Raw genomic sequence first — 26,701 nt, 5'->3', positions numbered from 1 at the left:
TTGCAATGTTGCTGATGAGTCCTCCTTACCAGCCTTTGCCGTTCTCGGGCAAAACCCCTGCTATGTTCCACTTGGTCCTGAGGATAACACTAGGCCAAATACTCAGCTGGTGCAAAGCAGGTAAGCTACACTGAAGTCCAGGCCATGCGTGAGATCAGGTTGCATAACTGAACCCTTTAAATGCAAATTTGCATCAAGAAAAAGGACTGTCCTTAATGAAGGAGATACACTCAGTAATTAGAAAGAAAACAGGACGCCTGGTTTTGACAGCTTGTAACTGGCTCCCTGCAGAGCAAGGGGTTTGTACTTCATATCCACATTCATAGCCCATCATAAATTTTAATTAAACAGTATAATGCTTGTAAACTTCCACTCCTCAGATTGGACAGACATTGCTGTGAAAGGAGCACAAGCATGGTAGTATTTCCCCCGCTGGACTATTCTGAGTTCATACCCTACAAACTCTTACTTGTTATTCAAAATGTGAAAATCCAAATTGTGTTTTTGCTGATGTCTGCATGTATCCAAACCCGTTCCACTGAAGAAGTGTATTTGTCTTCCTCAGGGGTAAATTTGACCCATAGTTTCAAAGCAGCCTGAGAAAGTCGTCTGTTCATCTGAGTAGCTAATGCAACTACAGCTAGTAACTAAAGCTGGTAGTTTTGTTATTTTCTGCCCATTAGCCTTCTTAAGTCTTTACATTCTCATGAATATGTAGTTAACCTTTGTGTGTGAGTCTGAGTGCGTGACTGAGTCTTTGCACTGGGGACTGGCACAATTCCCATCATCCTCATCCCTCTGTCCACGGGTTCATTTTTCTTCGTACGTGACCATTCAATAGTGCCTCTGCACTGGGACTGAAATTCATTTCTAGTATTTATTTCATTATACTACTTATGCTTCCATATTCCCAAATACATACATTATTTTCCCTAATATTACTGCATTAAAGTACTTTCATATTGGGCAGTTTCTCGCTAGTGAATAGGCCAGGCTGGACCATAATAGTTACATGCAATTCATTGCTTATGAAATCATAGCATTTGTGTAAAACAGTGTACAGGCTATGTGATTAAACAATCGTTTAATCCCTAACAAATGCCTGGAATTTGTATTCCACAAAAGAAGTTAGCCCTCTTCCTCCTACTGTATCTGCCTCACTCCTACTGTTCCTCCACTCCTCTGTGTACAAAACAAATCAGCCTCTCCTTAGCATGACTTCATCTCATAATACAACCAAAAGCAAGGGCACAAAAAGAAATGGTAATACCATGCGAGCAGCAGTAGCAGTTTTTGCTTTTGCAGAGCTGTGATAGCAGATCCTGCTCTTGCTGGGAAAGAAGCAGGTACCAAACCAGGGGGCACACGCTGCTCTTCGAGCCTTATGCAATCATTCATGTGACAGGACTGGACACGGCAGGAACACACCAAGCTCCTTCCAAGAAGCATGCCCTTGCACCGTCAAACCCATTTGTGCTAGCCACAAGCCACAGCAAGCCTTAGTCTTCCCCAGTTACCTCACTGTGCTTTGCGCTGCCCTTAGAAGTTATCTTTTTTTTTAGCAAATAATTTTTAGGGGCTTGAATTTAACAGGGAAGGAGGGGGTGGTCCTGTTTTTCTGTCTGTATGCCCAGACATCTATCCAGCTAATTTAAGGTTTATGGGAGCTTGACATCGTGGTGACATTTGCATTATTAGGGTCTGTAGAGAAGCAGTCTCTGTAACTTGTGGGCTCTTCTTATTTTTTGTGCTCTTGAGATATTATCCACATGACCGAGTTAGCATGGTGTAGTGCTACCAGTCCTTTCCAGTTACAGAGGTAGAAAGGTGTGACTGGCTGTAATATGATCAAACCATTCCCATACCTCTGATTGAAGTATTTATTCACACCACAGGCAAAAACAATCATCACTGAACACAATGGTGTTCAGGAATTCTCAGAATGCAGCATTTCTTAGGGGCTTGAAAGAAGAAAGAAGGAGGAGAAAGCCTGCGTTATCAGAAAGGAGGAAGAGGTTCCCTCTGTTGCTCAATATTTAAACTAGCTCAATATTTACACAAGCATTTTATGACAACTGAGTTTGCACTCACCTGTTGTAAGGCCACTAGCACTCTAAAATAACCAGGCACACAACTGCAAATACTGAGTAAACAAAAGTCATGGCATTTTTTGCTTAAGGCAGAAGAACAATTTCAAAGATGGGTGCTAACATGATCCTTCATTTTCTTGTGGTTTTAGACATCAGCAGTCACATTTCTCAGGTTTCATTGTTTCAGCCATGACATCAAAAAACTTTTACAAAAATGAAACGAAAGCCAAAAGCCTCAGCAGTAAAAGCTGCAGCAATCACAGTCTACCAAGAGCTGCAGTTTTAAGGAAGTCATTTGTGGGAAAACAATAAAACAGTCCTAAGAATCAGACAGTTTTGACTGCATAGAAAACAAGAACCATCCTGCAAACTGCTAGCTGAGTACTTCGTGATTAAGTAGAAGGCACAGATGCAGGCTCAATACTTAGTTAAAACTCAGTTTATCTTACTTTTTCATTGGCGCTTATAACCTGTAGACAGATGGTCACAGCTGCCTGCGATACTTAAAATCTATAATGGAGAGACGAGTCTATGTAGTCAGAACAGCACTGTCAATCTAAAAGTCTTTTAGGGTATCTAATATTTCAAATTACACAAATATAGTAAAACAAATATACTAAGACTTTCTCTTCCTCTCCTACTTCTCCCCAGAGGTATGATACTGGATCGAGGTGTTGATGCACTACTCATGGAGGACTGGATGCTTTTCAACTTTCTCTTGGGTGACTCAACTGAATTTCTGTGCTTCCTGAATTTCTGCAAGCAGCATCTTGCTGACTGACTAGAAAACTTCACAAAACCAGATATTTCCAATTCCATGCTTCTCCAATTTGCCTTTACTCTGAAAGCAGAGGCACAGCTTCTATGTTCACCACCAAGGTGGTCAGTTTATTTTTTCAATAATCCTATACAGTACTGCTTATTTAAACTTACCAGTACCTCACCAAAAGTGCAAACATGGAGGTGAAACTACGTAGATTAAATACTTGTGATGTGCTTGCACAGAAAGTTTCTGCCTCATCTTCACAGTCAAAGAGCTCTAATGATTCCTGCAGCACCTTGTAAGACCTTCTGTGCACACTCTGCTGGTCTGAGCTTTCCAGACACGCTGTGTGTCCTGAGTGCGAGCATGGGACAGTCATGGTGTGTTCCCAAGTGGCCTCTGGTCACTACAGCAGATGAAAAAAGGGCTTGCTGCTTTCAAAACTACTCATGCACCTAGCTTCTAGCCACTCTCCCAGGGCAAGCAAGCTGTAACAGGCTGGCCTGCCACAGCAATTCATCCAGCCAGCTCTACAGCGTGCTCCAGACAGCTCTCTCCCACGGGCAAATTGTCCAAGCGGTGCCAGCCTGTTCCCAGGTCCTTGCAAAAAATGGTAGTTGGGAGCAGTCAATGGCCCTTGTCAGGCTAGTTCACCTCACCCAGGGCTCCCCAGTCCCAACAGGAAAGTGGGCAGGCCGGGCAACACCAGCCTGGCTCGGCCACTGCTGCCTCTGCTAACGCCATGGCCAGAGAGCAGAAGTCTGTCAGGGTTTGTTGAATCAGCTCGTGTGTCTTGCCTCTGTGGTGGGGTGCAGCTACAGCAGTATTGCTTTACTGATTGAGAGAAACAACTCTGTGCTTACCGAGTAGGCATAAGATCACTATCAGCTCTTGACATTGCTACTGGTGGTGGGTATGTCAGCCCCCAGCTGGTGAATACTTTTCTAGCAGCGCTGCACAAGCAAGTTTAGCCACCGATCTGGAAGCAGATTTCTAGCTGACGGGAGGGGGAACCATTCCTGACATTTAGCAGAGGAGATAATTTTAGGAAATCTCATTCTGAGTTCAGTGATACAGCAGATGACAAAATGAATATTAAAAGTACATAATTATTTTCCCTAGGAAAAAAAAAAGTCAATCTTTTCCTAAGAAAGCTGGAGATGCAAAAATCCATCTTTTCTGATGCTGACGGAAGAAACAGGCACAGTGCTGGTTTCAGAGCAGTCAGCCTGGGCAAGTGCTACAGCAGGTTAGAGACAATTTTGTGAGAGCAAGGAGAAATCACAATGAAGATCAACAGGAATGGGATACAACTTGATTAGAAACATAGATTAACAGGTTTTATGTTTGTGAAGTTAACTACCCTGCTAGGTTACTAGCAGCACATTTCAGAGCTTTGATTGGGACAGCCACAGCTGAGCTGCAGACCTGGTTATGTGAGCAGCACTTCCAGAAGCAAAGCTACCCAGCACGATGCAGGCTAGAAGGTAAGCGTTGGCTGCAGACAAACTCACTCAAATCAGGCTCGTGACAGTGGCGGTGATTAAAAGCCATGAACCTACATGCATTGATCTACCCATTTTTCTTCACTCTACATTCACAATCCAAAAGGAAAAGCAGAAACTTTTCCATACACTGCTGAGCGAGTGAAGAAAATATTTATTTCCTGATACAATAACAACGCACTACAGGATCAAAATGCAGCCTTGGCATTTTTTCCTGCTCATTATCACGTGTCAAGGTTACTACAAAACAGTTGCACCCAGCTGAAAAAGTCTGGCAAACAGATGTGGGGTGAACCCAGCACATCCCTGCAGCTCACAGCCCATCAGGAGGAGGAGGCAACTGGCCTTCTGACGGCCATCCCTGTGGCAGGCACGCGTCCTCGCTGCAGCAGCACAGAAATCTGACTCTGCCTCTGCACCTTAGTCAGATAAGAGGTGCAAAGTGCAGCTGTCCTGATCAGTGCTCCCAACCCATACGTGAGCCCATTGGCAGCCCTGTGCAGAGCCACGAGCGGCAGACCCAGGTTGGGCTTGGCAGTAGGTGGCTGCTGCCAGGGAACCGTGCTGGCGGGTTCCCACAGTGCCACCCATCTGTGACCCGCAGTGGGCAGCAACCCAGCACTGTGATTCTAAAAAGGAGCAAGAGGCTGGGCTCTAATTGTCAACCGGTGCTCTTTTCATAGCAGTTAGAGGTGTAAAATACGTGCCACACAGAGCTGGCATCAGAAGTCTATAAAAGGAAGTACAAAGCCAGATAGAGGACTGCATTTTTTGTTTACCTTCAAAAATCTCCAGCGCACTGGGTGTCATCTCCCCTATTTCCGAGCACAGCCACATCTGTGCTCACATCACAGGCCAAATGTTTTTGCAAACAGATGGACAGATCATCCAAAGGGGTCACCACAGCTGGCATGGCCAAGGGCTGATGGCTCAGCACCCAGTATGTTTTGCTGCTTAGACAATAGAATAGTTTGGGTTGAAAGGGACCTTCAAAGGTCACCTAGTCCAACCCCCCTGCAATGAGCAGGGACATCTTCAACTAGATTAGGTTGCTCAGAGCCCCATCCAGCCTAGCCTTGAATATTTCCAGGGATAGGGCATCTACCACCTCTCTGGGCAACCTGTGTCAGTGTTTCACCACCCTCATTGTAAAAAAATTCTTCCTCGTGTTCATGTCTAGCCTAAATCTCCTCCCTTTTAGTTAAAAAACATTACCCCTTGTCCTGTCATAACATGCCCTTCTAAAATTCTGACCCCATCCTTCTTATAGGCTACTTTTAAGTACCAAAAGGCTGCAATAAGGTCTCACTGGAGCCTTCTCCAGGCTGAACAAACTCAATTCTCTCAGCCTTTCCTCATAGAAGAGGTGTTCCAGCCCTTTGACCATCTTGGTGACCTCCTCTGGACCCTCTCTAACAGGTCCATATCTTTTCTGTACTGAGGGCTCCAGAGCTGGATGCAGTACTCCAAGTGGGGTCTCACCAGAGCAGAGGAGCAGAACCACCTCCCTCAACCTGCCGGCCATGCTGCTTTTGATGCAGCCCAAGGTATGATTTGCCTTCTGGGCTGCACGTGCACATTGCTGGCTTATGTCCATGTGACAAAACCAAATGTAAGCACCAGCAAAAATAATGGCATACCTGCATGCACCATGAGCATTACTTCCTGAAGTTAATTTAAGATAATATTCTAATAGTACCTTTTCCATTTAAGGACTGCTTTATGACTCTGTTTCCTTCTTCCTTCTTTTTAGAGAATGAATGGAAAAAACTTAATTTAGCACACAAATGCCAAGTAACAATGCTTTTATTAGTATGTGGCCTGCAACAACATACCAGGGCTCGCTAATTTTTTCAAGATCTGAAAACTACATACACTGGGGATTTTTTTTTTTTCCAATCTACTTTGATCAATGTAGTTATGAAATCTAAATTCTGATTTTAAGTAAATGGTAAATTTTCTAAACATATGAGGAATGGGCTTAGTAGGGTTACTAGAGTCCAGTTGCATAAGAGTTTGCAATAGAAGTGGTTATGCAAAGCAGTGTGCTGGGCCCCCTGAACCTCCATGCAATTTGCTACATTTCCTCTTGTTTGGTGCTATCCCACCTCAATCCTACTCTTTCCTTACACAGAGAAGATAGCGTGGTGCACGTATGAGCTGTACTGTTAATTCAGTCACCCTATGGGTAATTCAAAATATCAAACATTTAGTTCTTGAAGAAGTATTCTCAGATGATTAATTATCTCAGACTCTACTGCCCAATAAACTTAACACTGTTTGGATAAGGAGGGAAAAGAAGTATAAACTGGCCTACCATAACCTAATTCTGACTTCCTGGAGTTCTTGAAGAACATAAGGTTTGAGCCCAATGCTATTTTGTTCCTGAGATGTAAAAACATTTTATTCACAGCTATGTCAGTAACTGCTACGCATATTACAATACCTCTATGAGCTGGTCTGGTTCACTCCCTTCTTCCACAGTAATTAATTTAGATCTTCCATTTCGTTCATTGTCCCGAATGCCAACAGCAACTTGAGTAGCCTTCAGCCGCTCATACTTATTGCATGATGAGCCACACCACTGATAGATTTCCTAAAATAATTAAAAGCACACAAACATTAGCAATAAGATTCAACACTGAGCAAAATTATGAAATTAATATTTTATTAATAATTATCTTACTGAATCTAAATGTCCAGAACATCCATGAAGTTACATCTTTCAGAAATATTTTCCAGAAGACATTTACTAAGTCACCTAGATATTTATAATACGCAAGATATTCATGTAATGTAATTTAGCATCCACATATTAGGAGATCGCTTGATCCCAGAATAGTCAGGGTTTTGGTTTGACTGAGTTTTATCCCAAAGGCTGATATATTTTTAGCTATCTAAAAAACCTGAAAGTCCTGAATTTGCTACTGCAAATTGTTTTAATTTACATCTGTCAGTTCCTCTTCTATGCTACTTCAACAGTGCTGATTCTCATCTGTGGCAAAAAACAAAGTAATTTCAAAATCTCAAGGAAAACCCTGACTGTATCTGCTACTCAATGACAAAGTTAGATATTCCAATCCAGTTTTTATTTTTGTGATTTTTGCTGTATAATGATATTTTTACACACTCAGCTACATCAAACCACAAAACCAGCTCAAGTACAAACAGATGACATAGGTGTTTTCAATAAAAAGTCTTCTTCACTGGAAGATTTTTCCTCAGTGTACAGCTGTTCCAATGCTCATAAAAGTTTATTAACCTCAGATTAATGCAAGCCCTTCCAACTGTAGTTATCACAAACATCATTATAAATTACTTTTAAAGATTTACAGATGAGGACTACACAGTTTTTCTGGTCAGTTAAACCAAGTTCCTCCCTAGCAAAAGATGGACATATACCTCATCCCTCTTCCTGCCTCAGGAACTAAAACAAAGAGATACACCTGTAGTAGATGCCTCCGTTCAGGGAGCACAGCCACTAGGCCTAAGCTGCTGCCACAGGGGCACTCCGCCCCATCGTGGTTGCCACCTTTACAAGTTGCTCCTCAGACCACCACAGCAGCTGCTCTTCATGTTGATGGGCAAGTGCTCTGGTGGCAGTAGCCCACTCCTAGATAGCATCTTATGGGCCTCCAAGGCCTTTCTTTCATCTGGCTGAATATGTAGTGAATGGGTATGTCACATACATGACGGGGAAAGAGCAATTCAACCAGAATGGAGCATGTTCCCAAGGAATATCTCAGGAAGAAAGGCCCCCATAACCAGCCTGAGACAGGTCACCTAATCCAGTCACACCACAGACCAAGGATCCCCAGTTTTGACAAGTCCCATTATTCATCTCAAATGCAAAGCATTTCAGAATAAATAATTCAGATTTCAGTCTTAAAGAATCCCAGAATACAAGGTTGGAATGGACCTCAAAGATCAGCTGGTCCAACCTTTCTTGGCAAAAGCACAGTCTAGACAAGACTGCCCAGCACCCTGTTCAGCCAAATCTTAAAAGTGTCTTGGTCCCCCCTATACAAGACAGACATGGATGGACTGGAGAGGGCCCAGAGAAAGGCCACAAAGATGATCTAAGGACTGGGAAGTTGCCATGTGAGGAAAGGCTGAGAGAACTGGGTTTCTTCAGCCTTGAGAAAAGAAGACTTAGGGGAGATGTCATCACCATGTTCCAGTATTTAAAGGATGGCTACAAAGAAGACAGAGACTCCCTTCTTACAAGGAGTCACATGGAAAAGATGATGGGTAATGGGTACAGGCTACTGCTGGGGAGATTCCAATTGGACAAAAGAAGAAAATATTTCACAGTGAGAATAATCAGCCATTGGAATAATCTCCCCAGGGAAGTGGTGGATTATTGATGAAAATTACTGAGAAGAGGCAGGACATAAGCTGCAGAGCTGCTAGAGCCTGAGCTGGAAGGAGCTAGTCAAAAGAAACTCATTGGCTTGGCTGGTTGCTTTCCCCCTGCCCCCCCTTCCCTTCTTCTGGAATAAATTAATTTGATTCTTCTTCATGTGACTCTATCAAATAGCCCAAATAGTACAGAAATAAAGGTAAACAGTCATTTTCAACTTTAAAAAAGTTGAACTGTTTTGTGTTGATCTACAATGCAAATAACAAGGATTTAATCGGAGCCTTCACTGAGTAAATTACTGGAGTCTTAGTTTTACTATGTGTATACAACCATATAAAACTTAGATTTCAGATGAAAACCTGTCTCATTCAAAAAAAGCTTTTAAAGCTATTTCTGCTGACCACTGTTATTTAATACTTGAAATGGTAGCTTGAGACAAGTGAGGGATGAAGTACAGCTTTTCAGCACTAGCAGATGCAAACTTTTGAAGACAACTAACATTGGTGCCGTCTGCCTGCAAAACGCCATTAGTAACTTCTGATATTACTTTTCACCAGCTTGGAAATTCAGTGCTCTCACAGCCAAGTTCCCTTCCCTTTGGAGACGTCCTTCAAAAACAAAGTTTTAAGCTTACGTCAGGATTACACAGATTCCCAGAACTGGATCCCTTTCAACTTGCAGATGTTATGCAATGAAAGCTGTGAGGTTTTCAGCTTGCCTTCATCAATGTGACTGCAGGCTTAAGACCAAAAAAAAGAAAAAAAAATTTGCTTCAGATTCTGGTTTAAATACTGTCAGCTTACTAAGTATCCAGAATCTGGAGACATACTCAGCTTCAGGTCTGAACCTTATCTTAAATCTGATTTTAACATTTCCACAAGAAAAAAAAGTTCATACTTGAGGAAAGACAATTTTCTAAAGAATTAATGAAAGACTGCCTTGAGTGTGCAGAAAGTCAAACACTGCAATTTGAGCCGATTTTTAATACAGTTATTACAGGCTTGCATTCATGGCTTCAGCCATCTCCCGAAATTTTTGGGAGACTTCCCAAACACAGACTCCTTTAGTTTCTGAGAATTTCAGCACTCAAACTTACTCATTCTCATCTTGGCCTACCCCCTGCTAATTGAGCTTATTTGAAATTATGTAAGAAAACAGGAGTCACTAGATATATAGCAGCAATAAATAGGAAGTCTTTATTGCCCACAGTCTACAGAAGCAATAAGGAAGATGAAGATGACATATATGGAGAATTAGCTGAAGAGGTTAGGCAGCTATCGCCTTATCTCAGTGTGTATGCTGAAATTCATGGCGATTACTCATTCAGAAAGGTTAAAAGTTCAGTTTCAGTTGTCCATGTCAGCTTTTTTTTTTTTTTTTTTGGTAACTGGCCATACAACCTCAGACAAGTATTCTCATCTACAAAATGAACAGTATTTACTGTACTAACCACAAAGGATACTGTGAGACTTAAGTTGTCACTACAAAGACCTTTACTTCTTAGGTAATAAATTCACATTTTCTCCTGAAGGTCTCACTGCACAGTGTGCCCTGGTTACTCTGCATTCACACTGTATTCTCTCACTTCACCTTCAGTCAGCAAGTGACTAAACTGAGCTTTCCTACTGTCCACTGGCTCTGAGCTTCAAATCAGCCTGAGGAAGGAGAAAGACCTTTAAAAATCTACAGTCATAGATTTCAGATTTTTTGATTTGCAGACTTCATTATTTTCCTTATGGAGAATCCCTTCCTAAACTACAGAAACACTCTAAATACTTTTGTCCTAAACCAAAATAAATAAATATGAAATTTTGTTAGCTTTAACCTTGAGAAGCCTTGTGTGATAAGGTTTCCTACTGCCAAATAAAAAAATCTGAATCAACAAGCAGTGTCTGAAAACATTCTTGTTCTGGACTTCACACAGATGAGCCATACCAATCCCATAAGCTCCATCTTCCTGGGTTATTTGAAAAAAAATAGTAATTTTAAAAGCTAAAGAAACAAGAATCTGATTATTTTCAGCACTAGAAAATAAATACAGTTTTCTTCATTAAAACCCTGAAAGCTAAATTTCATGTACTGTGTAATTTAATAGAAGGAAGCAAGCAGCCACAAGTCATGAAAAGTGTGCAAAGTGTATATTTTACTGTATTTACTATGAGCACTAAAGAAATACCTTAAGCATTCAGTGCCACAACCCTTCAGTAGCTTAAATTTAGTTAATTTTCTCATCTGAAGTAAAATCACCTTCTGAATTATTTTAAAATGTATCTCAATTTTGAGGCCTCATGGTAGAAGTTCAGCTGGATATTTACAAGTTTGTCTTACTGATATAACTTAACCATTTCAATCTCTAGGCAGATTGGGTTTTTAACACTTAAAAACCAGAAAAAGATATTTTAAAAGTTAAAGCCACTTCTGGACAAGGCTAATAATTTAGATCTGGATTTACCTGAAACAGAGTCAGCTAGTTATCTGTGTCCAACAGACCACTGAGCTTTTGACTTGTGTTTTTCATGTATTTATTTTTAGACATTTATAAAGTGCTCACCTCAGGCCATAATATGGTATTTAGCTTTTGCTCACTCAATGCTTTCACAATTTCTTAGCTGTACTACACCTTCACTATTTTTAGGCTTGTTTTGCTAACCTTATTTTGAATTGGCAGACTGACAAAAAATGTTTCCATTAAAATGAAAATAGACTTCAGTGTTCACTCCCCTCAAAAAAAACATAGGAACTTCATTCACCAGTAATTCCTGTGCCAAGCCCAGTTTATTTTCAGAAGTTTGTACTAGCAGTATTTGTTTATTTTCTAATTTCTTTAACAGAGTGTGAGAGACTAGGGAAGAGAGCTATTCTGCTACCTGATATTAATTGTTGTTGATATCAATATACTTGTCAGATCACGGTGGAACAATTAGCAGCTGAGAGTAAAGAAAACGTTATCATGGATAATCACGGTGACCACTCTGGAGTTCCTGAGGGAGGTGGGGAAGGCAAACCTGGTCTGTGCCACACACGCTGTGGTCATAGCAAGGTCTCCCCTCATCTGCACGTTCTGGGAGATGCGGTTTGGTCTTCTAGTTACAGAGCAGCAGGATTCACTGCTTTTATTCCTGATAGCTTCTGGCCTGCAGAGTGACCTTGAGCAAGTCACAATGAGATTTCTACAGCACATTAAAAATGACCCAACACTATAGTCTGTGGCAGGATGATTATGCATGGCTTGTGTAACCCTAGCACCTTGCCACTTTTCTCTATATAGAGAAGGATTGTGAACGCAGACCTCCTGCATTCCTGCTCCAGCCCCAAATAGCACATAGAGCAAGAGAAGGAAAAATCAACAACAAAAAAAGTTCTTATTTCAGAAGTGACATAAAAACAAATTTTCCTTTCTAGCACACAGCCACCTCTATATTCAACTGGCAGCCTGCTCAGTTTGGAGACAAATTAAAATATACTCAGTGTCCTGGTGTTTTTCCTATCAATTTTAGCTAGAACTGAAAAAGCAAAACCAAGAAGCTTACATCTGTGAAGAACTCACAATTTTGTTCTAGTTAAACATGTCCTTAACATTTAAGTGTTTTAATCCTATATCTTTGTTGAAGTACCTATTAATTTCCAAGCCCATACTGTAACTGCTGATTTGCATTCTCTTACATGAAGACACATTAAAAAGCTAAACAAATTAAATAGGTTTCAAAACTGTATTTGGAGCAAATTTGTTGCAAAACTTCAATTTTGGTAGAAAATAACAAAAATGTTTAAGAGATTAAGTCTCAGTAATCTTAAGATATTAAACTAAAAGTTTAAGCTGTCATTAAGGAAAGACTAAGTCAAGTATCACAAGCTTGTGTGCCTATATTCTTTGTTGGCAGGCTCTGGTGCACTCTAGACCTGTTCACCTTTGCCTGCACCTACACCAGAACATGCACCCAGAATGTAATTGCACCTCAATTAAAAAAAAAATTACTACTCTTACTTAAGAGTCCGCTAAATCTATAGTGTGGATGGTGTCATGTCAACATGACACAGCTTATGCTGACTTAATGTATGTCAGTCTGGATGTTGTCATCTGCTCCTCTAAACCACATTAGGTACTGAGGCATGGCTGTGGAACACGGGGGCTTAGAGCAAAAAGACCTTCAGCTAAACCTTCTCACTCATGGGAAACACTATAACACATTCTTTTTACTCTCACAACTCACACAAAAGGGCTAAAAGCAAGAAAAGGTTTGTAAAGTTATTACTGCCTTAATTCCTTTCTTCTCTTGGGTTTAGCTGCTTCTGTTTTGTTAGGCAGAATCTGATTAGAGCCTGGGCAAAAAAAACCCAAAACAAACCACATCACAGAAAGCCACTGCAGTGGTTTCACAGTGGGTAGGTAGAAGAAAGGCCAACAAGGCATGTAAAAAAAGGTGGGTCAGGAGGAGCTATGGTGCAGGAACACCCAAAAGAGCTTGTGCTCCTAATACTCATGTGTGAGTGAACCTACAATACCACTTCTCAAAGGAACGAGAAAAAAACTAGCAAAGCTAGAGGCAGAGTGAACACATGCTAAATATTGGCAAAGCTTTTATACCTATCCTATCATGCTCCTGTGTTGGGTTTTTTTTTTTTCCAAAATAATTGGCACGCACTCATCTGAGACTGCATTCATTCTCTTCATGGTCATTAATAAACAGATGTTCTGATAAGGCAAGAGTTAATTTTAGCTGAAACTGTTCTTTGTTAAGAGACTTAAAGGAAAAATGCCAATAGAAAATACAAATAGACATTGAAAAATACTTTTATATTAACTGCAAACAACAGAAGTCCTTTGAGTACCTTCAGTTCTCCATAAAGGTATTTGTAAAACAACTGCACATTACCTTGATGTTTATAATTCAAACACCAAGTTTTTGGTAACTAAATGGAGAGCCCTAAAACAAGAGTGTGGAGCTTTTCTTTTAAGCAAAGAAAAAAAAAAAAAAAAAAAAGGAGTGCTAATTCAAGAAAACAAAGTCCAAATAACTGAACAGTAAAACTGAATGAAAGTGACTACAATACAGCACTTTGTTAGTTCACTGACATTCAGTTTTTTAGGAACTGACATACATAGTGAGAAGAATGTTTGGCTTGAACCAGGTTAATATAGGCTTCTGGAAACATTCTTCTCCTTAAATTATTCAATGCTTTTCTTGTCTTGACTGTTGAATTCTTGATACAGGCACAGAAAATTAAAAAAAATAATTTCACATATTCAAATCTGCCTTTTACATTTATTAAAACTGTAATACAGTGAACCATTGAAAGCTGTTGAGTTTTGATAATCCAAAACAAACTCTGAATTCACTCAGCCAGAATTCTGCTGAGGCCACCACGAGCCTGGCCCTGGTGTGATTACAATGGTGTCATTGTAATCAGTCTTGGAGTCTCCTATTTGATTCAACTGGAACAAATTGACAGAGTAAAAATAAGTCAGATGTACCAGAATCATACACTTACTACATTAATTTTCCCCTCTCACACCTGTTTTGCCAGTATATTCTGGGAATAGCTGTTGCTATACCACCGTGCATTAAAGGTTGTTGTATCAAGATATTCATTCTAAGTAACAGCAGCTCAAGCAACAAAACATCTGCATGTCCTACAGCATCAGAGAGAAAAGTAACCTAACTGAATCCTTGAGAATAGGTATATCTCCTGTCCATCTGAAGCTTTAAGGATGGTCTCTGTTTCAGCCACTTTTCTGCAGATGGGTGGGGTGAGGGGAAGCTTTCCAGTCCATAGAGCATCAAGGAAAGCTACATACTCTGAAGTGGGTGAAACAAAGGCTTAATATTTATTTTTCTTCATTTGATGACTTTAGGACTATAACAGTTTCCAGAATACTGGAGTTCACACTAGTGGACCTGTAAATATAATTGGTTTGTAGATTCACAGAAAAATGAGATGCTTTCTTACTAAGATACACTGTGCATAGATATAACCACATTTTTAAGTTGTTAACAAGTCCATAAAGTTAAGAATTAAAGCAGTTTAGTTCAAGCTCTGCTACTTGTTTGGCAACTCTCTGCTACAGTATGAGCAATAATTTAACCCTTAGCTGAGGCAAACTGGGAAAGAGGTTAGTTGTAGGAGAAACACGTGAATAAAAACCATGGAAAAAGGACATGACTAGTTGGTTGTTAGTGCCAGGGAAAGCAACTAGAAGGAGAAACAGCAATGAACTCCAACATGCAAGAATCTGTTCTTCCAGTCCTGTTTATACCCAACAGTAACTTTATTACAGCAATTAATATGCTGATCGTGGTTTCTCTAAAGGAAGAGAAGCAAAGCCACTTAGAGATAGTGCAGGCAAGAGGCAGGGAGATTATAGAAGCAAGTAAAACTACAACTGTGTTCAAGGTTACAATGTGATGCTGAATCATACCCCATAGTCATAATCATAAAGCAAGTATCTGTCCTCTTGGTCTTTTACTGTTAAAAAGCAGAAGTGAATTTATTTTTGTAAACATAATTTAATCTATAGAAAGTTAACAGTTTTTATGATAAGATGCTGTCTTTACAAAGCCAGTCTTTTTGCATGATATATTTTTTCCTAGCATCTTTGTGCAAGACAGCAATCTATTTACTTTTGACATACCTATTTTGTCAGGAGTTCAAGTAGGAGCATACTGACAAATACATAATCACAACAGCTTTATTCAGTCCCGTACTTTCGGGTTCTAACATCATAATTCTCACTTGTGATTCATGGAGCCCTTGAGAAGTACGTACATTGATTGCTGGATGGCACAAGTTGTTTTTATAATAAGCACACTGCAGGCTCTTAAATTTCAAACCAGCAACTTCTTGGGTGTCTATAAATCAGTTTATAAGCACCACTATAGGAATGGGAAGGCTGGACAACTAAGTGCATTTTACTTAAGTCTTCACTTACTTGATACAGTTATCACCTCACCATCTGCATTGGGAAGAAGGGTAACATTTCCTCAGCAGAACTTTGATTGTACTGACAAAACTTTCCAGCCTCAACCAGGCCCAAGCGCAGAACTGCTTGGTACATATCACACATCCCACCTCCTTATTTTATCAACTGTCTCCTAATTTCTTCCGGGAGGCTGAGGACTATGCAGCCCTCTCCCTGCACTCTACCATCACTTGGCTCATAGTGCCGCTGCTGCCTCCCGTCAACAGGCAAGTCAGCCCGAGAGAACCAGCTCTTATATTTTATTGATACTAAGCTCTATCTAAACAAATGCATATAGAATATGTTTGCTAGTCTGTCAGGATACAACTTTAGACAGTTTGGGAAGCTCTGCTGCACGAAGGCTGAGTTGAGAAGCTTTCAATAAAAATCAGCTGATCACTTCATGTTGTTTTACTGTATTGCTACTCCCATTACTTCTGCTCCACGTTTTGATAACTACCCAAATTATCAACATATCTCAACATTCACATTTTGCACATCAGTGTACGCCAATGTATGTAGGCTAAATTTCACAACACTGATGTTTCTTTCCCACTTTAAACCAATCACTAAGAAAATTGACAAAAAGAGATTAAAGTCCTTAGCACATCTTACCAGAAATACACATATATAAGCTACATTAACATATGCATCCAGATAATACTAAAATAGCCTGGGAAACAGTGTGTATGTTATTCATTGAATGGCACAATGATTAATCTTTTTCCTTCCATAGTCATTTTCCATGCCCTCTCATGCTCCTTGCTGTTTTGAGAATTTGTTTTGGTGATGGAGGAAGAAAGAGGGATGTGGCTAAGGGGAGCTGGCTGAAGGATAGGGTGATGCAGGGAGACCTGGATCTGGAGGCAAAGGGGACAGCACAGAGCAAGGCCAGACAGTTTATGGCCACCAAGAACTGCCAGACCTGTCCTGGTGCCTCTCAGGTGGGACATAAAGAAGAGCTCAGCATCTTCCAGCCAAAAGGATGGGATGGGAAGTGTGGTAGGCCACCATGGCTTCTGGGAGGGCTTGAGCACGGCTGTGTCAGGACAGTACCTGAGAAGGTAAGGTGTGCTTTACTCCAAGCTTGCACAAAGCCTTTTCAGCAAATGCCTTGCACTTGTCTTGCCTGCCCTGTCCCAAAGGCTTCCTCACAGGGAGCTCCCCAGGATCATAAAGGAGGTGTCATGGAAATCCCTTGTTTAAAAAAATAAAAATCATAAATCTGGGTCTGGCACCCCAGCACCCTCCTGGACCACTCACTGCATTGGAACATCAGTCTGTTGGTCACAGCACTCATGTCATGGTCTTACAGAAGATTGTTTGAATAAAACACATTTGCCCATTACCCACAGCTAATGACTGCCTTCATATCAAAGACAGACTTTTCTCTACCATCTACAGCTATTTGCTGTTCTAGTCTAGAGAGGTCAAAGGAGGCAAGGTAAGACCCGAGCAGGATGTTAGAAGTGCTGTAAATGTGGTTTAGGTATAAGGTAACCATCAGAACCTGAACTGTAAATGTGTGAACCTCGCTGGAAATGCACAGCAACACTTTTAACTTAAGGCATTATCACCAGGAGGGAAACCTTAGTGACTTCAATGATTTTATTCCTGATAATTACTGCTGTTAATTTTCCTTATCTATTCAAACCACAGGTTTAAAATACTGCTGTAACTGAGCTCAGTGGGAAAACTGCAATGATTTTTCATTATATTAGATAAGTGGCTTGATGAAACGTAACAGGAAATGGACTGCACAAGAAGATTTGCAATGACTTGGAGACCATCGTTCTGGTCAGCTAAGAGACTGAGGAAAGTCAGTCTTGGAAATTCATCTTATTTGACATGCTACAATAATTTGATATTAAAAGCACAGACCATAAGCTCATGATTTTATTCAATTACTGCCCATTATTCTCAGACAATGATTCAGCAGTGCCCTGTGATGAATCCCAAGACTCAAGTGCAACCCTATCAACCCTATTTAAGATTCGTTTTATTTCAATTATCAAGGAATCTACTTGAGATTTTTTTTTAAAGTATCCCTACATTCAATTAAGAGCTTCTGTAGAGACTCACATGTTTACAGTGGACCTCTAATCATGGATAATGTCAATCTGAAATACCATTATTTTGATTTGAAATATAGTTCTTATAAAACTTGCTCAAGACTCCACCATGACAGTGTTTTCTACAACATGTATTTCTCTATAGGCAGTACACTAGACTTACATATCTACATCTTGAAGTATGTCACACATTGCCTTTTCATTTCCCACAAGAAAGGTGTGATTTACATAATAAGCTATGATGAAATTACTACAAATGTCTGGATGCTGAAACACTTTTTTCCTTAACTTGTTAACATATCCAAGAAAACCCATCCCTTGTATACCACTGATATGACAAGACCAAGAACTCTTACTGATCATGTGATTTAACTGACACTTCCTATAGCATGGTAAAGAGATCTAGAGGTCGTGCACATCTAATCTTTCTTCCTACAAAGGCACGAGGTTGCATCACTGCTTGACCTCTGTCTTGTCAAACAGGAAATCAGAAACCACAGTGATTTCATACTAAAGAAAAAGGCTCATAATGCATGGTCATTATTAGAAATCAAGGCTCTAAAGCCATATTACATTTAAATTGCTTAGTGACAGTGCTCTTCTCTCAACAAATGTCATCAAAAGCGATGAAGCCCAGGGTATACACATAACACCACTACCCACCCAAATGTGTTTCATCTGTGTCATTGCCATGTCTGCAGTGCAACCCGAGTAATTACTTTAGGTGAACTGGGTAACTGTGGCACAGTAAGGGTCAGTACAAGTCAAATTAATGGAGTACATCCAGTTCCACAGGGTGTCTGTGGGAGGTTAACTCCAAACCAGAAAACTCAAGCCTTATGACAGCCTGACAGCAAAAGCAGTGCTTTCTATCAGTGTTTAGTTTCAACTTTCCCACTTCCCATGGGTTAATTCTGAATGAGAATAGATTATTTGAGTCTTCTGTGCATCCTAAATATAAAGTGACAGAGAGAGATGTTTGGATACTGATCATTTGGCTGTTTCAGATGATTAGACCACAGTGCCATAAGAGGAGTGGGATTAAGTTAGGAAAACACTGGTTGTTTTTCTGTCTGAAGGCTGCTAAGCATGATAAAATGCTCACAGGCATAATTAACATAGACACTTGGTATTACCACACCAGGGGATGCTTTTCAGAAGAAACAGCCAAACCTACTACATTAGTTCAGAATAGCTCCTCTTCTAAACAGAACAGGGAACTCTTCTCTGAAATCTTGGTGAAGAAGCTGACCACTTCCTTATGAAGAACACAGTTAACATCAACTACAGTTGCTGCCTTGCTGATAAACTGTTTTCTTTCATATGCTCTTAATTTTATGTGCAAGCATATCAGGCAGCAGAATAATTTCAAACTGCTAATTAGCATCTAACTAGTGTGGACTACATCCCAGCTGCCACTTTTAGAATTCATTTTAAGACTTTGATACTAAGGTGACAGTACTATACTTTAAGTCATCTGCTGCAAGCACAATTATCATATCTGTCCAAATGCTTCTGTGCTAAGTCTGTCTCTCCACTTACTTTCAGCAGAAAGCCTTGAAGTATGGGATTGCTTCTCAAGTGATCTCTTGAAATACTCAAGTAGTTTTATAACACATTGTATGACAAGTTTTTTATGACAACTTCTTTTGCATCTATTTCTTTAGAGTGAATTGTCACAATCAAAGTTTTATGAAGAAATGCTCTTAAGAGAAAGGTCCAACCTGTGTTCTGCTCTGAACCTCAGTGCTGATCCCATTCAGCTGGAAGATAGTGTCAAGGTTGGACACAATTAACTGTGAACAGCTTACTGTTCAAACATCAGTAATAAGAAATCCCAATGACTTGAGTGGGAAAGAGAACCATTGCCAGAAGGATAATCTGTGCATACTTCAGAAAACATTTAGGGCAGTTTTGACCCTTCAAAGTGTTGTGACACTAGAACTGATTTTCTAAAGCAGATTCTTTCTGTCAGTTTGCGCAAGTGATAAAATCAGTTGTGCATTTTAGCATATGATTCAGACCTTAGAAGGGATGCTGCATCTCTTACTTTGCAGTGTGTTTAGCTCTAGGAAAGACTTACAGTTCCAAGGTCAATAATGAAGCAATCTCCTCTATTGAAGCTGGTCCAAGCCAGGGGAACCTCTGTGGCTCTTACAACTCTCCGGCCCTTGATGTGCAGAAGCCTCTTAGCACTCAGATCATTAGTAACAACATGATTAAATCCAGATGCAACACCACCTGCCTGAATGAAACAAAAACAAAGCAGCAAGTTTTATTTCAATTTAATTTCTGCAAATTTACCTTCTTACTGCAGCTGAGGAGCTAGCAGAGGAAAAAAGAGGAAAAAAAAAATCACAACAGTTTATGCAGTGAGAGGTGAGCCAAAATAATATACTGTTTAACAGTGCTGACCACAGACAAGGCCAACTTGGGGAACACTGCTGCTGCTGAACTCTCAGTTGTGAGCCTTTATCTGATGATGGAGATGTCACTCGGCTTCAAAGGGTTTTCAGATGAATGGGAAAAAGGAAAGCACAGGATTTCCTGCATCATCCAGAGGATAAGGTAATGCTGAACCACACTGTTAGGACAAATATCAGTAGGTCATCAAGTAAGGACTGATGGAAAGCAGAGGAATACGGAGCTCCTGTACAAGTTTTCACAACTTCTTTAAATTCAGAGGTTTGGGAGGTTTTAGTGCCTAGTTATGTGTACAGGGAGGAGTCATTCCACAGCAGCTCTGTAATTTTCTGAAAGGAATATTTGCAGCTTAGGAGGCAATCTAGCAAAGAGCATCAAACTGGGGGAAGCAAGACCAAACTATTGATTTTGCAATCTATAAAGTGTAAGTTTAAGCCTAATTTATTCCTGTAAACTAACTTGGCTGTTTGCCTCTGTGAGGCAGCATTCTGCACTCCTCCAGGAGACCCAGATCTTGGGTTGAAATAGAAAATGTGTCTTGAAATTACAAAGGAAAAAGAGTGGGCAAGTCACTGTCAAGCTCTCTTATGCGAGCAGAGTTAAAAGCTTCAAATTAGTTGTGTAGACTGTGACGAGTTACAAGCCTCCATAATGTGAAAAAGGCTGACTGATCAATGGCTCCCAGAGCTCTTGTTACAGGGAGATTCTCAGGCGATACATTACTTTATTCTTAAAAAGCACAGATGTCTCAGAAAACATCCTTCCAAAGAGTCTGCTTCTGGAAGTGACACAAAGCAGCTGACACTACAGCTTTTTAAAACAATTTTTTCATGAAAAGTATTTGGAAGTTTGTTTTACCTACCTCAAATTAAGAAACTGCAGTAGGACTGTGAAAGCAACATTTTTAGACTAAAGTGAGGTTTTTGTCTTCTCCAGTCTACTCATGTTTTTAACCACTCAAGCACATTGGGTTCTGCATTTGAACAAAATGATTCAGTCTACAATACAGAAATGGTTTCTGTGACGTACTGCCTCCAAACCACAGAGTCTCTACTGTAAGCACCCTTAGACACATAAGTATGAAATCTCAGGATAGCTTGATTTGGGGGGCACAGGGAAGAATATAAAACACTGGAACTGGTTTTCAGTTATCAGAAGAGACACTGGTAAACAAGCTGCTGCCTTCTGTACAAGTACAGGGACTCCTATAGTTTAGAATAGGTAGTTCAGATCTAAAACTAGTAAACATTAAGACAAAGTTTTTAAACTTTCCATAACAGATCCAAAGCAAAAGATTTTATTTTACTTGGGGGACAATGTTTTAGAATACATTTTGACAGCTGGCTCTTTACCTTGTATTTAATTCCTCCTTTGAAGTAGCTCACAAATTCAGTAGACTCATATCCTTGGATTTCTCTACTCTGCACAGGCTTTCCTCCTAAATAGTCATCCATTTGAACAGTGAAGATAGCTGCAGCGGTGCTTTCGTCCTGGGTACATTCTTTCCCTGAAATAAGATTAAATATTATGCCTATAAAGCACTAATATAACTTTGAATTCTGTTGGAAAAAATGTTTCTATGACCATCAGGCATGGCCTTCAGCAGGTTGTACAGCCCATGTATATGTTGCAACAAAGCACTACGTCATAACCTTGTTCACCACCAAATGCACAGCCATCCAGACGATTTCTTAACAAGTTGTAGAACTGCATTAGTAAGAAACAAAATGTGAAAAACAGCCAAGTTTGTCTTCTCTCAGCCTCTTTGAACAATAGAGCATTTTAACTGAGATTAGTATGACAAGAGTATATAGTAACGATTTTTGGACTTTGAGTTGAAGTGCAAAGACCAAGGAAGGCCATCCAAGGACTGATTAGGTGGTAAACCTATTTATGCTAAGAGCAACTTGCCAAGCCACAAAGTTAAAATAACTCAAAGGAAGTCCTCTTGACACTATAATGCAAGCAAATGGTATTTTGCTTAGATGTCTTATTAAATTGCCTGGTACAGCTGGGCAGAAAGAAAAGCAGCTTTGGGGCTCTGATATTTGCTTCAAGAGGTCACACTTTGGTACCTTTCAGAGATTAGTCTAGTCTCAGGACTGTGGCAAAAGGGTCTCCTTAACTAGTCTGTTGATGGCCTAATCATACTACAAAGTAGGCTATATATTAAAACAAAACTTTTAGCATGGGTTCATAAATTTTTGATGAACATTTTCAGCAGTTTTGATTGTTTCAAGAAGAGCACAAGCAGGATCAAAAGTCTCAAACAATTGGCTTCTCAAGAATTTTTGAAGAGTAAGGAAAGACAGTGTTTTCTGTTTAGTATTTATTTTTTCTTTCTAAACAAGAGGGGCATGCTAGTAACAGTTCTCAAGAACAGCCTCTCACATTAACTGTTCCCTTGGTTCTAGGTGACTGAGTGGAAAAATACCACAGAGCTCTAGACAGATATACCTTTCATAGGCTGTAGGAGAAGGGAGAAGTGTGTACTGAGGTCTTGGTGTCACCCCATAGTGTAGTGAGTCATTGGTGTCACAGGAAGCCCACTGATAAGGTATTAGGAAAGAATAAAGCATGGGAGAGGGGGATAGGGATGCTTAAGAGCATCAGTGACCTGGCTCCTCTCTTAAGGAGGGTGAGTACCCTGTTCATGGCCCAGCAGTGCAAATGCCCCAAAACAACTCTGCCCACCGAACAGCGGTGCTTCTCCCAGGAGAAGTATCACCACTGCCACCACCACAGCTTTTGGGGGGACACAGGTGCAATGGAAGCCTCCAGAAACAGTAAGGATGAAACAGGGAAGGGATCCAAAAAATAATGGGGGCACAATGGAGGCACAGGGAAGAGAAGAACATGAGGCCTGCCCAAAAAAGGTAAAAAACATTACTGAAAGCAGGATGTAACACAAGACCATCTGAAAAAAAAAAAATCCTCATCATTCCGTGACAGAAGAACTTGCTATGTGGCAAGACGCTTTCTCAGACCTGGGTACCACCTTAAAGATGGTTGTACAGATTTTTTTTTAAATAGAGTTATTCATATCCATTGGGAAGAGATCCTTTAGATTTATTACTTGCAATTACACAACAAGGTTCAGGGTCGAAGAAAACTGGTTTTGGAACAGTTTTAGAGATAAGAGCCACTACCAGGCTCAGTCTCACAGCTGCTATGCAATAAAATACTCAGTGACTCCCCATTAAAAAAAAACCCCACACACAACACAAGTGAATATCAATCCCAATGTAGGTTATTCAAGCTTGTATGAAAAACAGATTCACCTTACAGTCTGAGGCACAAACAGCTATAAATAAGCCAGAGTATATAAGAAAAATAACAAATTTTTACCAGACTAGATCCTGGTTCACATGGATAGGTCTTAATCTCTGGGAACAAGGATTAAAAAAAACAGTTAAAAACCACCATGCACAATTTTATTAAAGATACTAAGTGGGGTATAGCCAGTCTTACTCCCACAAGTAGCCACATACCGGCATAATACACATTATTTCTACTAGTGATAGTTTCAAGTTGAGACAGCTCCCTTAGGATTAGTAGTTTAGCAACTACAATATCCCTGAACTGCCGGTCCAGGCAACTGAACCAGGATCTCTGAGTAAAGTTAAAAATGGATACAGCTACTATGACACATATGCACATTGATTGCTTGGCCATGCCAACATCACTGCAGCACCCAAATTAGCTTGTTAGAAATTATCCAACCTGGACAGCACTTCACTGTACATGATATATTTGGTGAAACAGCAGCTTTCCCATAGGAACTGTCAGGCCAATAGAAAAACTGTTTGGTGACTTTAACCCTAGGATGTCAGTCACAGCACGAGACTGTCAGCACACCAAGTTCACAGAACATCCTCTCATGGTCTAGACCTCCTTCTAACGCCTTGGGTATAAGCAAGGTATTAGGTGGAAGTTTGCCACTATATAATGAAATTCAACGTTCTGCTTTTTTCTGAATTTGGGGACTTTTTCAGTGAAGTCAGAATCCTTTCAGACTCAAAGCCACCATAGGACGCCCACACAATTGCACATGCCACAGATGACAGGCAGGAGTAGGGCCATGTCAACAAATGGTAAGGCCTTGGTAAGTATCTAAGCCTAAAGTCTATAGGGTTTCCACCAATCTAATTTCACAAGAGTTCTTTCCATCCCAAAGTCTGTCTGCTAATGACTACTATAACTGTTCAAAGACAGATTATGCAAAGTCTTCAGAAGGACCCTACTGAAGTCTTCCTGGCCCACAGGTTGTAAAGCCTTTTCCCATGAGCAAAAAGTTTGGTGTGTATAACAGTGGTGAGAATCAGTCAGTAAAAATACCAAAATTATTCAGATTCTTGCCCTGGGTGTTACTGCCCTTGCCCATACACCTGTATGAAGTTCTGGTCTCCTGTTGCTATTAAGCTTTCAGCAGTGTCTGAGCATCTCCACTCCACTACTGGAGTATCTTGCAAGCAGGAAGGGATTTCCCAGTAGTTGGCCACACTGCTGCCAACCTGCCAGCTGACTAAGAACAATGTGTGCACAGATTACCTGAAGCTATTCACAATATCTGGACATCACTACGTCATCACAAGATATACATCAGCATGTACAATTAAAGGTCTTTAGCCAACAGCAAAGAGGTTTTAATTAGTGCAAATATCAGTCACTGTATTGACTTCACTTCCAGTCACTAGGAGTCCTTGCATCTTTCCCTGGTGCCTACTATACCTTAACTACTACATAAATAGTTCTAACTTCACCAACAAAGCTCTCAATAGCCAAACCCTGCTGTTAATTAGCAGTGCTGTGACTAAGAACATCTGCCAGAAATTCATTTACGCTGCCATCTATGATTATATTCTTGTCAGAGACAGACACTGTCCCACATACCAGCTGGGTAACTCGTAACACATGCAAAACTAAACAAGCTTGAAACATTTATGCAGAAACAATCCCCGCTTTATCTGCTATTCTTCTTCAATGCATCTGAAAATACAATGAGAACCACAGAAACTCAAACACATTAATGTTTATACACATTGACGTGTCTCTATGTGCACTCGCTGAGATAATTGCCTACAAACACAAACCTGATGGTGAAATAAGAACAAAGTAGTAGATTTCAGGCAGCTACACAGCAACCACTGTGGCTGGATAACTTGGTGACTAGACAAGGAAGTCTCAATCTCCAGAAGATGAGGAAGTCACCTAAAATGCATCCTGATGTCAGACTTCTACTTTGCTGTAAACACTGTGCTAGTCAAGGTTGAAGGCAAAGGACATCAGCCCAATTCCAGTGTTTGGAGGGGGTTTACTAGGCTGTCGGACTGATATTAAAGAGAAGAGGTTTTACAAAAAACCTGGTAACTTTGCCTCCAATCTCTGTATCATCGGAATGCAAAGTTAGTCTAGCTGAAAAAGGCAACATGTGGGGACAAAGCAGTGCAACAACGCTACAGGGAGATGGCTGAGATGAAAGTTGGTCCTAGTAGAAACAAAGGCAAGAAAACTCTTCCGCTGAACAAAGGCAGGATTTCACTTGTGAATCTTGTCTGGATGCAGCCAAGACTTGTCTTTAACCCTTCAGTACTTTTCCAAAGCAACACTGCAAAGCAAGCAAATGTTCACCTTTCTATCATACCCCACTCTCTCATGCTCAGAGCCCTGTAGTCCCACCACATCAGAAGCACTGAAGCTCGGCATCACCCAGATCCTTGGCCGTAGCCCTGCTTCTATTATTTAAGCGCCTCAACTTGGACGCTGCACACACGCAGCACTTCTGAAGAGAGGAAAAATTCAGTCCCCGATCCCCTGGAGCCCAGCGAAGCCGCAAGACACTTCAGCGCCAGCCGGCGCTGCCCCGGCCCCGAGCCCCCCGCTGCCTACCGAGCCAGTAGTGGAGGCGGTAGGCGGTGCCGGAGGGGCGGAGGACGGTGTACAGCACCAGGTAGGCGTCCCCCACGAAGAAGTCGCCGTGGCGGCTGGGGGGGACGAGCACCAGGTCCAGCCGCTCGACGCGCCACACCTGCAGCCCGCTCTGCCGCCCAGCCTCGGCGAAGGCCGGCGGGGGCCGGTCGGGAGCCATGGCGAGGAGCGAAAGGCAGCACCGCTGCCTCCCCCGCGCCGCCTTTATAGCGCCCGGCCCGGCCCCGCGGGCGGAGCGGGAGCGGGAGCGGGAGCGGCCCCGCCCGGCAGCCGCCCGGGGCGGGGGGTGCGGCCGCTGCTCCGCTGCCGAGCCCGGTGAGGGCAGCGGCCGGTCCCCGCAGGGCAGCGGGATGCGCCTCCCAGCCCCGGCTCCTGCTGGCGGCCCCGGTGCAGGCCAGCCGACTTCTTGTTTATTTGTTACTCCTATTAGTTTTTAGCACACCGACAAAACAGACCCGGCACAGCTTTTCTGTCTGTGCCCCAAAGGCATAGCAGAAGTGTTACACATAAGCACCATCCCTTGCTGAAAACGGATAATTTTTCTTTACTCTAAAACGAGAAAAAAAAAGCGAAGCACAGCCGGCCTGATCCAGTAGCT

General features: G+C 41.2%; 1 protein-coding gene across 1 annotated transcript in view; it reads right to left on the bottom strand.

The window, feature by feature from the left end:
- The window catches only part of SCIN (scinderin), a 50,499-nt gene extending 24,235 nt beyond the window's left edge, over nt 1-26,264 (bottom strand). The window contains exons 1-4 of the mRNA XM_065627303.1: nt 26,065-26,264; nt 21,528-21,682; nt 19,835-19,996; nt 6,805-6,954 (exon numbers count right to left, since the gene is read on the bottom strand). Of these exons, the coding sequence (XP_065483375.1) occupies nt 6,805-6,954; nt 19,835-19,996; nt 21,528-21,682; nt 26,065-26,263 (666 nt within the window). The 5' untranslated portion in view covers nt 26,264. The remainder of the gene's footprint in view (nt 1-6,804; nt 6,955-19,834; nt 19,997-21,527; nt 21,683-26,064) is intronic.
- Nucleotides 26,265-26,701: the final 437 nt, after the last annotated feature.

Source organism: Caloenas nicobarica, chromosome 2 (genome assembly GCF_036013445.1).
Source record: "Caloenas nicobarica isolate bCalNic1 chromosome 2, bCalNic1.hap1, whole genome shotgun sequence".
Lineage (NCBI taxonomy): Eukaryota > Metazoa > Chordata > Aves > Columbiformes > Columbidae > Caloenas > Caloenas nicobarica.
Note: the sequence above shows the minus strand (reverse complement) of the source record. Positions and strands in the feature narration are given on the sequence as shown.